The sequence below is a fragment of the Psammomys obesus genome, unplaced genomic scaffold (genome assembly GCF_907164565.1).
Source record: "Psammomys obesus unplaced genomic scaffold, mPsaObe1.curated_primary_1811, whole genome shotgun sequence".
Classification (NCBI taxonomy): domain Eukaryota; kingdom Metazoa; phylum Chordata; class Mammalia; order Rodentia; family Muridae; genus Psammomys; species Psammomys obesus.
The window spans coordinates 15,288,724-15,302,004 of record NW_026596039.1 but is presented as its reverse complement, the minus strand read 5'-3'; the positions used below and the strand labels follow the sequence as shown (position 1 = coordinate 15,302,004).

Below are 13,281 nucleotides of genomic sequence, written 5' to 3'. Positions count from 1 at the left end.
CACCCTCCTTCCCTTTTTGCTCCCCTTCATGTCCTTCCCCGAGTCCAGTGAAAGGGGGCTTCTCCTCCACTGCCATCTTCCCATAGTTTGTCAAGTCTCATCAGGGCTGCCTGGATCCTCTTCCTCTGTGGCCTGGCCAGGCTGCATCATCAGGAGCGAGTGATCAAAGAGTAGGCAACGGTGTTCATGACAGAGGCAGCCCCTGCTCCCCTTACCTGGAAATCCATGTGGAGACTGAGCTGCCAATCGGCTACATCTGAGCAGGGAGTCTAGGTCCTTTCTGTGCATGGTCCTGGGTTGGTGCATCAGTCTCTGCAGGACCCCCTAGGCTCAGAATATTTAGCTTTGTTGGTCTCCTTGTGGGGCTCCTGTCCCCTCCATGTCCTTCTAAGCACCCCCCCCCCCATCTTCCATAAGACTCCCTGCACTGTTGTCCAAAGTTTGGCATCTGCTTCCATACCCTGTTGGGTGGAGCCTTTCAGAGGACCTTCTATACCATACAACCGAAAAAAGATTACATCTTCAACTAATGGTGCTGGTCTAACTGATGTCCACATCTAAGCAGGGGTTCTAGGTCCTTTATGTGTGGTCCTTGGTTGGTGCGTTAGTCTCTGCCAACCGACTGGGCTTAGATTCTTTATGTTTTTTGGTCTCCTGCTTTGATATGTTAAATAGGCATCTTGGCTCGTTGTCCTGGGTGTGAAACTTGACAAAGTCAAAGGATAGTTTGCAAGAGTCCCAGTCTCTCCTACCTTGTGGGTTCCAGGGATTGAACTCAAGATGATCAGGTCCTTCAGCAAGCCCCTTTGCCTGATGGGCTATCACATTTGCCTAAAAGTGTTTGTTTTATTGATACAGCACATGATTCATATGCATGCTAAAATAATGTGTCTTGGTATTACTATTGATATCAGGTAGATTAATTTTATAAGTATGTTGGCAAGTATATAAAATAATAGTGTCTAATAAAGTGAATTTTCTTTATTTTAATCCTGCTTTGTTTTTACTGTTGTACTTTCATTTGCACCCACCCCTCAATTTTAACTGATTTTATTTAAGTAGTATCCAGGAAAAAAATCACCAACTTTTTACCATGTCTTTAGTAATAAATGTTTAAGTATAGAAATATTTGTAAATAAATAGTAACCACTATAATTTTATAAAAAGCTGTGAATGGTGGTTCATGCCTGTAGGTTAAGGAAGTGGAGACTTACAGGATCACCATCCTCTAATCTATTAAGGTCATCCTGATCAATAAGGAGTTAGTTCTTACAGGTAATGGCCAAGCCCAGAGACCCTTAGGCGTGCTGTGTATGCCTGAGCTGTACCGGTGATGTCCTTCTGTCATTTTTGTCCTCGTTGATGATTTGAGGTACAGGTTGCACTCCATTGAAACACTGGTGTCAGCAGTAGTTGAGCTGAGTTGGGAGCTGATTTTATTCACATGTGGTAACTGAAATTCATGCATACTGGAATTGAACAAAGCAGAAATGACCTAAATGCCTGTTTATTTTCTAAGATTCAAATGTAATAGGTGTTACACTAAATTCTAATACAGAAGAGAATTTTTTTACTAAAGCATCTAAGATAGGATGGAGCTCATTGCTGCAGCATTTGTATAGTATGCATGAGGTCCCAGGTTTAGTCCCCAAACCTCAAATAACAAACCAGACAGTTTTCTGTTAAGACCTTTTCTAACTATTGTGTCAGAGTATGTATTTATTATCTCTCTATCTTTGAATTTTGTAGGAAGTTGGTATGCCAGCAGATTATGTGAACAAGCTTGCTAGAATGTTTCAGGACATAAAAGTATCTGAAGACTTGAACCAAGCTTTTAAGGAAATGCATAAAAACAATAAGTTGGCATTACCAGGTATTATTTATAATTAAATATGTGTATTTTTAAACTTAAAAAAAATATCTTTCTTTTTTCAGTTAAAGTAAACATCAGAGATTTTATGAATCCCATATTATAGCTACTTGTCAAAATAGAATGCTAGGTCTCTGAATACTTATTTCTTAACAAAAAGGGGATTCTTTTAACAAAATCTTCATTCTTGTTTATCTTCACCAAAATTTAAGTTGTCATAAAAATATTTATAATTTCTGATTTTCTTTCCTGCAGCTGATTCAGTTAATATAAAAATTCTGAATGCGGGAGCCTGGTCTAGGAGCTCTGAGAAAGTCTTTGTCTCACTTCCTACTGAACTGGAGGATTTGATTCCTGAAGTAGAAGAATTTTACAAAAAAAATCATAGTGGTAGAAAATTACATTGGCATCATCTCATGTCAAATGGAATTGTAAGTAGATGGGCTATAGTTTTGGATGCTAGTAGCGGGAGTTACCTAAGGGCCAGGAGGATGGATGGTTCCACGGTTAAGAACCCGATTTTTTTTTTTTTTTTTTTTTTTTTCAGAGGACCTAGATTAAATTCCTGGCAAGCACATGGCCACTAATGTTTTTAACTCCAGTCCCAAAGGGATCTGATGCCCTCCTTTGGCCTCTACAGGCACTGTGCATATAGGGTGCATAGGTATATATGTCAGCAGAACACCCACACATATAAAGTAAAAACAAAACAACAACAAAACATAAAGATAAGAACAAGAATAGTGGCTCTGCCCCTAGCTTTCAGAGACATAGTTTTCAAATTTAGTGTACTGCTTACTGAATGAATGCTCTTGACTGTAGAATCCAGTCTCATCCCAAATCTGTCTGTCTTCCTACAAAAAGGAAGGGAAAGGAGAAAATGGATCTTCCTTTAAGGCAACCAAGAAACATTTTCCTCACAAGTGGACAGAATGAAGACACTTGGCCACACTGTGCTGCAGGGATAGTTGGGAGATGCATTGTGTGTCTGCTAAAATTATTACTATCTCTGAGTAAGGAAGAATGAATCTTGGAAGGAAACTAACAGTCTCATTTTTCCCATAGTGTCTCATGTACATTTTACTAGGTATTGGAGTATGCTTCATGAAGAAGTTACTTACTAAAGCCCATTATCTATTACAGATAACATTTAAGAATGAAGTAGGTCAATATGATTTGGAAGTAACCACGTTTCAGTTGGCTGTGTTGTTTGCATGGAACCAAAGGCCCAGAGAGAAAATCAGCTTTGAAAACCTAAAACTTGCAACAGAACTGCCTGATGCCGAACTTAGAAGGACTTTATGGGTTTGTTTTATTTTCCGTTTGGTTTTGTTTTTAAAATACTGTTGTGTCACATAGCTGGGAATATGAGAATGGCTTGTAAAACTGATTTTTTTTGGTATTGAGTTAAATCCATGGTGTTATACAGGTTAGGCATACATTCTACCACTGAACTACATACCTAAGCCACTGTAAACTTTTTAATTCATGACACTCTGAATATGACTTTCAACTAAAAAATGCACAATATTGAGGAATTTATGGGGAAAAAAACTTGAAAAGAGGCTAATTACCAAAGTAGGAAATGACCAGAGAAAGAAGAGGGAGAGAGAGCTAGTTCTGAGTGTGTCAGTTGTGCTAAGACTACTGTTGATTATAACCGCATTTAATGCTAACTTTGTACAGTGGACAGTCCTGGCAAGCAGTTTACTGCGGTCCTGATGACCAGTCCTAGTTACTTGTCTCAGGCCATGTAGTGAAAGAATGCTCAGCACTTTCTTAGAACCGACTCCTTCTCTCCTCCTCTTATGTGCGTTGACATTGTCACATGCATGCAAGTGCCGCATGATCGTGTTGGATTTGTTAGAAGTCATTCATGCCTGTGTGGGAGAGTGGAGCCAGCACCCTATAACTTCCTGTGTTCATTGTTTTCCTTTTCTTCGTAGTCTTTAGTAGCTTTTCCCAAGCTCAAACGGCAAGTTTTGTTGTACGAACCTCAAGTCAACTCACCCAAAGACTTCACAGAAGGTACCCTCTTCTCAGTGAACCAGGAGTTCAGCTTAATGTAAGGTTATGTTGGTTCATTTAAAATAAAAGTACTATGTTGAATTTCAGTGCTTTGTTTTTATTAAAATAATTGTTTGCCTTGTGATGTTAAAAACAGTAACTGAACAGGTCATTGAATTTGTGTCATTTCATTTTTCAAATAAAAAATATTAGAGTTTAGAAGGTGGACTGGACTGCATAAAACAGCTTTAGTTAGCTGTTTATCTGAACTCAATCAGATAATGCTGAATAAAAATTCTTGTCTTCTTGTTTTTATGGCAATGTAATTTATTGTGAGGAATGCAGTCACTGGTCAGCACAGGCTCTATCTTGTTTGAAGGAATCAAAAAAAAATTTGTTTTTGGGAAAAGTTTTGTTTGAAACAAGTTGTTACTAAGTAGCCCAGCCTCAAACAAAAACTCTTGCCTCAGCCTCCCGAGTGCTAGGCGTACAGGTGAGACAGACAAGTGCCTAGAAGGAGTGTGGGCAGTGTGCAGCAAGGCCGGGTGTTGGTGTGCGGTACTTACTCTCTAAACTCCGGATGCTAATTTTGAGAATACTCCTAAGACTGCAGACATTGTGTTGTGGCAGATGTTTAACACTTTCATTTTTTTGCAGAAAAAATGCAAAAGTTCAGAAAAGGGGAAAAATTAATTTGATTGGACGCTTACAGCTTACTACAGAAAGAATGAGAGAAGAAGAAAATGAAGGGATAGTTCAACTAAGAATATTAAGAACCCAGGTTTGTATAGGGAGAATGTCTGATTTTATTCTTGATTGTAAATTCTTACGAACAAATTTTATTAGAGTATAAAATGTTAGAAAAATTACAAATGCTCATTTTTAAAAATGTTTCCTTCCTTCCTAAACTAAAAACACCTTGTAAATAAGACATGCCTATGTCCCAGGCAGAGCGACATAGGTTCCATGAGGGAAGAGATGCGTCTTAGTAAATTTGGTGGTGAGGTTAAAATAAAAACCATAGATTTCTGTAGAATTTTGGCTCTAGTACCAGGCTCTTAAAAACAGTTTTTTTTTTTTTTGGGACTTGGCGCAGTCATTTATCATCGTGTGCACAGAGGCTTCCTCGGTAAATTTGTAGTCTTCAAAGTAAAGCATAGGATCTGGGCTCCCAGAAGAGGTTGCTTCCAGGGGGAACAGGAGGCGGTGGGGCGTCCTTGCAGGCATTCTGCAGCTGCCTGAGAGACCATGCTCCTCTCCATGCCTCTGGCCTCTAGCTTGAGCTCACCAGGCACTGCAGGGCCTCACTGGTCACCGAAGATATGTCAGCTCAAATGTCTAAATTAGTTTTAAAAGCTTCTTTGGGGGAAAAAAAAATCATTATAGTTGGTCATGGTGGCCTCAGCCCTTTCTGTGAGCTTGAGGATATCCTGGTCTTCAGTGAGTTTCAGGACAGCCAGGGCTACATAGAGAGACCCTGCCTCAAAAAACAAAACAAAAGCAAAACCCTTCAAACATTTAATTAAAAAACATGTAAGTTATTTATTTGTAAATAAGAGCTAGTGCTCATTTTATTAGAATTTAAAACTTAAATTAATCTAGTTCTAGTACTACTAAAGATGCCCTTATGGTTTGGAGACTTCCAGTAAATTCTGATGTATTCTTTGGATGAAGCCTTGATTTTTAGTTATGGCTGTTTTTTATTCCAATTGAATAAATGTATCTCAGCAACAACTTAGAATTTTTAGAATTGAAATATTTACAATTGTCTTTACCTTTGAAATGTAATGTGCAGTTAGGAAATTTATTATATTTATAACTAAGAAACATTATCTGCTATAGGTCCCCTTAAAAAATGTGTTAAAATTAGGATTATGGTGGCCTCTGAACATAATAAAAATACTCATTACTGGGAAGACAAGACTGCTCAGTGGGTAAATATATTTGACACCAAGCTGACAACTTGCCCCATCCTGGGGACCCACATGGTAGAAGGAGAAAACAAACTCCCAAGAAAGTTGTTCTCTGGTCTCCATACAAAAAACATGGCACACCTGCACACATAGATCACACTCACAGAGAAAATAAATACAATATGCTAGAGCTGGTGAGATGGATCAATAGCTAAATGGAGTTGACAGCCTGAGTTGAATCCCAGGAATCTACATGGTGTAAGGAAGGAACCAACTCCCGCAGTTGTCTTCTGACCTTTGCATGTTTACCAGAGCATGCACTATCCTTTTGGCACACATGTATGTAAACCCATCCAAACAGTTTTTTTAAACTATAAAAAAAATGTATTGCAAACAGATAGAAAGGGTCTTTTAGCCAGGTGGAGGTGGTGCAGGCCTGTAATCCCAGCACTCAGGAGGCAGCGGCAGCTGTATCTCTGAGTACAAGGTCAGGCTCTTCTACAGAACCTTATCTCAAAAACCAATCAAACAAAACAACAAAAAGCAAACAAAAGATGAAAGGAGAGAACTGATTTTAAAAAGGTGTCCTCTGACCTCTACATGCCTGCTATGACTTGTGCTCATAAACATAAAATATATAATGTGTGTACAGTGATACATTTCAAAATCTTTTTCTTAAAATATTGAGTAAAAAGCCTGGTAACTGGACATATTGCAGGTTATCTAGTAAGACCATCAAAACTATGTAGGGAAGGATTTTACCCTGCAGAGTTGGTGGGTCCCAGGCCTACCAGTTAGTAGTTACATTCTGTCTGGTGTTAAGTGCAGTGGTCCCTTAGTGTCCACAGGGAACTGGCTCAGGGATTCCTTCTTCCTCCCGCAGTTCTGCAGGTCCCAGGGTCTCAGCGCTCACATTTCTTGTGTAAAATGTGTAGTGGTCGAATAGACCTACGTATCTTACCCTGTATGTTTTATATAATCTCTAGGTCATCGTAACAGCTAAGACAGTATAAATGCTGTGTAGTTAGTCACCATACTGTGTTATGTAGGGGACAATGTCTGACTCTGTGTATTTACTACAAATGCAGCTATCATAGGCCTAATTACATTTTTGGGGTTGGTTGTTTGAAGGTTTTGGGATTTTTTTTAATTTTTATTCATTCATTCATTCATTCATTCATTCATTCATTCATTCATTCATTTGAGACAGTTCCTCTTGTGTAGCCCTGGTTGTCCTAGAACTCACCTTGTGGACAAGACTGGTCTCAAACAGATTCAACTGGGATTAAAGGCATGTGCCACCACACTCAGTTCATAATTGTATTTTTTATTCAGTCTGTGGGTGTGGAACTTACAGATACTTACAACAACTGGATCTCTTTTCACATTTCCTTTATAAAAAAAGTTCTAATCTCCACTAAGGAACATTGTTGCTTTTAGTTGGCTAAGGAAAGGTAAAACTTAATGGTAATTGCAGGAGGTCATACTTTGCAGGTAATGTCATTGCCAACTTCTATGTGGTTTAAAAATCACCAACAACAGCCAGGTGTGGTGGTGCACGCTTTTAATCTCAGCACTTGGGGAGATGTGCAGAGATAGGCACATCTGTTAGTTCAAAGCCAGGCTGTTCTACAAAGTGAGTCCAGGACAGTCAAGAAACCCTGTCTTGAAAAACCAAAAAAGAAAGAAAGAGAGAGAGAGAATGGAAAAAAAAGAAAAGAAATCAACAGAACATAGTGATAAAATTTACTTAGGTGAAAAATGTTGATCTCTTTAGAAACATTTAAACATCAAAAACATGTAATTGAATGAATAAAAGTAAAAAGACAGGATTTGTAGTAAATATTAATATCACTGTATTACCTAGTTACTGTGTAGAGTAGTATGTACTGATTTTTAAGACAGAGGCCCATGGCTCTCTTCTGTTATACTAGAGGCAGATTTTTATAGGGGAGTTTTGTATCTTTTTTTATTGCATTTATTTATTTGTAGGTGTATGTGCTTGTGTGTGTATGTATAGGTCAGAGCACAACTTTTTAAGAATTGATTCTGTTTTTCATCATGTTGGTCCCAGGGTTTGAACCCAGATCATCGTGCTTGGCAGCAACAACGACTTTGTCAACAGGACAGCACGGGGGCTCAGAACTATCTGTGACTCCAGTTCCCGGGGAGCCAGTGCTTTTTCCCAGCCTTGTCAGCCACCAGACATGCATGTGGTGCACAGTGCACAGGGAGACAAACAACATTGTTAATCTTTGAAAACAGTAGAGTATAGGTTGATTTGGCTTCCTTTACTTTCAGAATCTTTGTAATAGGTGTAATAGAGAAACGTGTAGCTCTCGAGTACGTCTCCAGGTGAATACCTAGGGCTTGCTGTCCAGTTTGGTTGGTGTTAGACAATTAGGAAAAGCTACTGGTTTGCTTTAATCAAACTAGTTTACTGTATTAATGTACTTTCATTTTCATTTTTTCTCTTAGGAAGCCATCATACAAATAATGAAAATGAGAAAGAAAATTAGCAATGCTCAGCTGCAGACTGAATTAGTAGAAATTTTGAAAAACATGTTCTTACCACAGAAGAAAATGATAAAAGAGCAAATCGAATGGCTGATAGAGCACAAGTACATCAGGAGAGATGAGGCCGACATCAACACGTTCATCTACATGGCATAGCTGAGCACTGAGCCACTGTTCCCGACCACAGATTCTGGAGCACCTGGGCAGAAAGCTGTCCCTGGTCAAGCTGGAGGAAGGTTTATTTGGACTTTGATTACATAAATATTAAACTCTGCCTTACCTTACAAAACGACTATATGTTGCCAGTCACATTAGCTAGCATGATGGCATTCCCTTCATGTTGCCCACTCTTTAACAGCATGCTGTTGTGTGGAGAAAATTGCACTCATGAAGAGCCCATTATGAACTTACCAAGTCAATTCAATTCTACCCACCTAGAAAAAAACGTTTTGGAAGGATGAGGGTGGGGTTCTTGTTAGTTCTTCTATCCCCTTTTCCTCTCTAAAGGAATATACTTGCACAAGAAAGGATACTCAGATATTCATGCACTGAAAAATGCTGTTTGGGGTTTTCTTCTTTTTTTTTCTTTTTTCTTAATGCAATTAAAGCTAGAGGTAGAACTCTTAGCTTCTTTTGATGAAAGGAGTGACATTGTCAACACCATGTTGGGAAAGGGCAGGTATACTTGAGAAGATGAGTATGTCAGTGTCAAGTTGTTTGTTAAACACTGCTTTCACTTTAATAACTGGATTTTAGTGGTAACCCGAAAATGGTATTAAATATTTCTACCTTAAAAATCCTGATTTTCATTAAGCAGGAGACTGCTGTTTTAGTTGTTTGTTGTTAAATGATAAAGACTTGGGATTTTCTTTCTTTTTAAATCTTGTATGGCTGGAGAGCTTGTTTTGAAAACATGAAGGTTATAATGAATGTTTTTTCAGTTAAAAAATGTATGGGTATAGGTAAGTAATTGATTGCAGAATCAGAATTGCAAAGGAAACATGTTAGGTGTGTTATTAATACACTCAATACTTATACACCTAATATTTATTATGCTGTATCTAAATTTATTGAAAACAGTGCAGAAATGTTCTCTGATACAGTATAGTGAGGGACTTGCTTTTTTAACCTGTAGCATAGAATTATTTGGTGTTTGAAAGTGTTGTGATTAGAGATTTACCACCTCAGTTTTCTGGAAAGACATTCTCTACTAAAGTGTAATACTTACCCGTCACCTCGGAGGAAGAAAGGTGAGAATACAACCTGTGACCTGGAAGTACTCAGAGTTGTTAGTCTGAGCATGAGCAGTAACCTTGCCAAATATGTACATATATATTTATATATTTTAAAAATAAACATTTGTAAAATGTTCAGAGGGCAACACTTACCTTGCTCCTCTCAGTTAATATGAACGGTGACTCAGGACTTCACAGAGCAGTGGGAAGTTAGAAATTGAGGACTGAGCAACTGAAGAGAATTACTCCCCATCAGGAAAAATGGCTCCGTGTGGATTTTTATTCATTGTGGTGCACATTTCAAGTTTTCTTGCCAATTTTATAACTTTTGATGTTAAGTAGTATTTTGAAGTATGGTTTTGAATCTAGCAGAACATGGCGTGTTGAGAAGCACACAGTATTAACTTCACCACGACGGGCTGTGGGCTGCAGCAGCCTCAGTGGCTGTGAGCCGCCTGCTGGAAGGGAGAGGATGTTAGAGGTTCTGCTGGCTATAGTCAGATACCTGCTCTGAAAGTCACAGGAATGTGGAAGTGCAAGTGTGCTCACCGTCCACCCTGCAGTGGTGAGGAGAGGGTGGCTGGAGCAGCTGTGGAGACCGGACCGTGCTCACTGCTCTACAGCTTGGATGACGGCTGATGTTGGTACATCCAGAACTCAGAGAGATAGTTTTATAGTACCTGTGGCCCTTCTGTTTAATAGTTTGGTGTTGGCAAATTTTCCTGTCCCAATACCAGAATGCCAAAGGAGGAAACAATCAAGGGAAAAATTTTAGGCCATTTCTTAATGTTTAAGATTTGTCATCTTAAACCATAATTTTTCTTAGAACATCTTTGAAATTTCTAATCGCTTTGGTCATTTAAGAATGAGAGCTGTGATATTTTGATTTATAAAGGCAAACTTAATGCAAAGTGGGTAACACTAGGTCCATAGCAAAGTTTTTTATTAAATTTTTATAAATTTTTTAATAGTTAATTATGTCCTAATTGTATTTTGGGGAATGAGCAGCAGTAAATACAACAGACCTAACAGTTTTCATCCTTTTTTTAAAATATATATACAAAAGTGTAACTACTTTTTGGTGTTTATCAAAACTATTTAGTTGACAAGGTGCCTATACCATTCTTGAGATTTTCTTTAAATGTTTTATCAATAGATTTGATAATTAAAAAAAAAGTTATGAAACAGATCTTAACCAGGAGTTTCTGAAGGTCCAGCACCACTGTTAGTGTTCCCCATCTGACCTCTTCTCCCTGCGGACTGTGTGTTCTTGCTCTTTGAGCAGGGCCAAACATGACACAGGGAAGAAGGTGAAAAGCTCAGCCTCCCACCACTGCCAGAGAGGTGTTTTTAAATGAGTGGGGGGCAGGCTCAGAGTTCTGAGCACTTATGTCTAGCTAAAGGTGGCCCAGCCTATAAACTGTAACCTGTCGCCATCTCATGGCCAAAGTAAGGAGACAGGAAACAAATTCACACAGTGGGAAGTGTAGACTCATTTTATGCTCACAGACAAATGTTAGGCCATCATTATCCTTGTACTTTTATAAGGATCCTCAACTAAATTCTGAAGTCTCCAAATTTTTACAATTATTGGAATAGGTCCCTGAGTTTATCAGCCTGTACATTTAATTCTCTTGCTTTATGTGCATAAATATTAAAGTCTCCAAAAAATGAAATGTTAATCATTCTTATTTTTACTCTCCATTAAATTGAATATGATATCATTAGCTCTGCTCCAAGGGCAAATTTTTCAAATTCAATCTGGGTGAAAAATCCGCTAGTTTACAGAAAGATTTGCTATCATAACCTCAAGCTGGCTTTTCTGTGTTGGTGTAAATGACTGTGATGCTGTCACAGGTTTTCCCAAGGTCACAGTTACGAGAGAAACATGTTTGCGAGCATTCCTGTCATCTACACTGTGTGGTCTGGAGTTCCTAAGACGTAGACTAGCCTCATGGCCTGTACAGTTTTCCATGTGCACCGCCACATCCTGCGATGACACTGTACAGTTTTCCACGGTAGCAGTTTCTGTATGCAGTAGGATGAAATATTTTGATGAACTGCTTAATTTTTGGATTTTATTTTTTAAGTTGTATAATTTATTTTCTTGCAAAATAAAAGTGTAATATAAAAGCTTTTATCCAGAAAATCTTGATGTTCTACTACAAAAATTTTTACAGTAGTTAAGATTTTTGGCGAGCCAGGAATAGTTAGTGTCATGTGCCTTTAATCCCAACATTCTAGAGGCAATTAGATCTCTGAATTCCAGATCAGCCTGGTGTACTGACAAATTCCAGGCCAGTCAGGGCTACCCTGTCTTTAAAAGCAGTGAAAATTGTTTCAGTTGGGCAGCGCTTCGCCTTTGTCTTTCAGCTCCTTGGAAGGATTCTGTGGCTGTTTAAGACTGACATGGACAGCATAGTGAGGCCGTCTCAGTGAAGAACACTTAGGTTGGGGTTTAATAGGAGACTGTAGCCACCATAAAGAAGTAAGTTGTGACAGTTGGGTGAATGAACACATGACTTCTTACAGAGCCTGAGCCTGTTCCCTTCACTTGGATTAGGGGAGTTTAGGAATAGGAGGGACTTGGAATTGAAGCTATAGAAAAGTGTAAGTTTCACCTAAGTCAAAACAAGATTTTTAATTTGGCTTACATCTTAGGCTTCCCACAAGTCCTTTCCAAAGCTTTTGGCAAGGGCTCAAAGCATTTTGATAAAGGGATGAACATCCTAATGAGGAAGGCACACGCCCACCATCCGGGAAACAGGTTTGACAGTGAGCTAAATTGGAATGCTAGCTTCCTTGTTAACAGCCAGCAATCACACAGACAAGAACGGAGCTTAGAGGCAGGCAACCTTAAAAAAGGTGCATGGGCCTAGGATAGACATTTCTGTTATGGAAGACAGAATTTGCCTGAATTAGGTATAGGTCACTGTCACAGGTTTAAGACAGAAATGTAGTACATAGTAGGACACTTCCAAAATTCCAGCACTTGGGGAGTGGGGAGATGGATGAGCTCAGAGACTTCCTTACCTACATAGCTCATACTACGTGATGCCTTGCCTCAAACAAAGGGCCAGCAGGATGGCTCAGTGGGTAAAAAACATGTTGTGAAGCCTGGTGTTCTGTGTCAGTCCCCACAATCTATGGAGAAGTGGGACAAGAAGACTCCACCCTGAAAGTCATGTGACTCCACAAATGCACTGCAGTATGTGTGCTCACAAAGAATCCAAACTCTCAGCTTTTGGAAAATGGAGTTTATGGCTAGAACACCCGTCCATTATTTGCACATAAAGTCATTTCCAAAGAACAAAAAGGTAACACCTTTCACCAAAAACCAGAATCCTGAGAATATCTAGTGGGCTAGACTAAAACGTTAATCTATGTTTTTGTGAGACAGAATCTTTCCACATAGCCCTGATTGTTCTGGAACTCACTATGTTCATTAGGCTGGCCTCAAAAGAGATCCCACCTGCCTTTGCCTCCTGAGTGCTGGGACTAAGTATCTGTGCCACCACACCCTGCTTAAAAATTTTAGTCGCAAAATTTTGAGGGTCTCAGTGACTCAGCCATTGAGAGCATTTGCTGCTTTTCCATAGGTCCTGGGGTTAACTCCCAGCACCCACTGGGGAAGCCATCACAACCATCTGTAACTTGAGTATCAATGGATTTCATGCCTTCTCATTCTTCTGTGTCTACCAGGCATACATATGGAGGACTGATACACATGCAGGCAAAA

The 13,281-nt window shown here is 39.1% G+C and overlaps 1 protein-coding gene across 1 annotated transcript in view; it reads left to right on the top strand.

Annotated features, from left to right (window-relative positions):
- The window catches only part of Cul5 (cullin 5), a 54,664-nt gene extending 42,982 nt beyond the window's left edge, over positions 1 to 11,682 (top strand). The window contains exons 14-19 of the mRNA XM_055621822.1: positions 1,750 to 1,873; positions 2,126 to 2,301; positions 3,014 to 3,175; positions 3,817 to 3,935; positions 4,535 to 4,658; positions 8,269 to 11,682. Coding sequence (XP_055477797.1) covers positions 1,750 to 1,873; positions 2,126 to 2,301; positions 3,014 to 3,175; positions 3,817 to 3,935; positions 4,535 to 4,658; positions 8,269 to 8,463 — 900 coding nt within the window. The 3' untranslated portion in view covers positions 8,464 to 11,682. The remainder of the gene's footprint in view (positions 1 to 1,749; positions 1,874 to 2,125; positions 2,302 to 3,013; positions 3,176 to 3,816; positions 3,936 to 4,534; positions 4,659 to 8,268) is intronic.
- Positions 11,683 to 13,281: the final 1,599 nt, after the last annotated feature.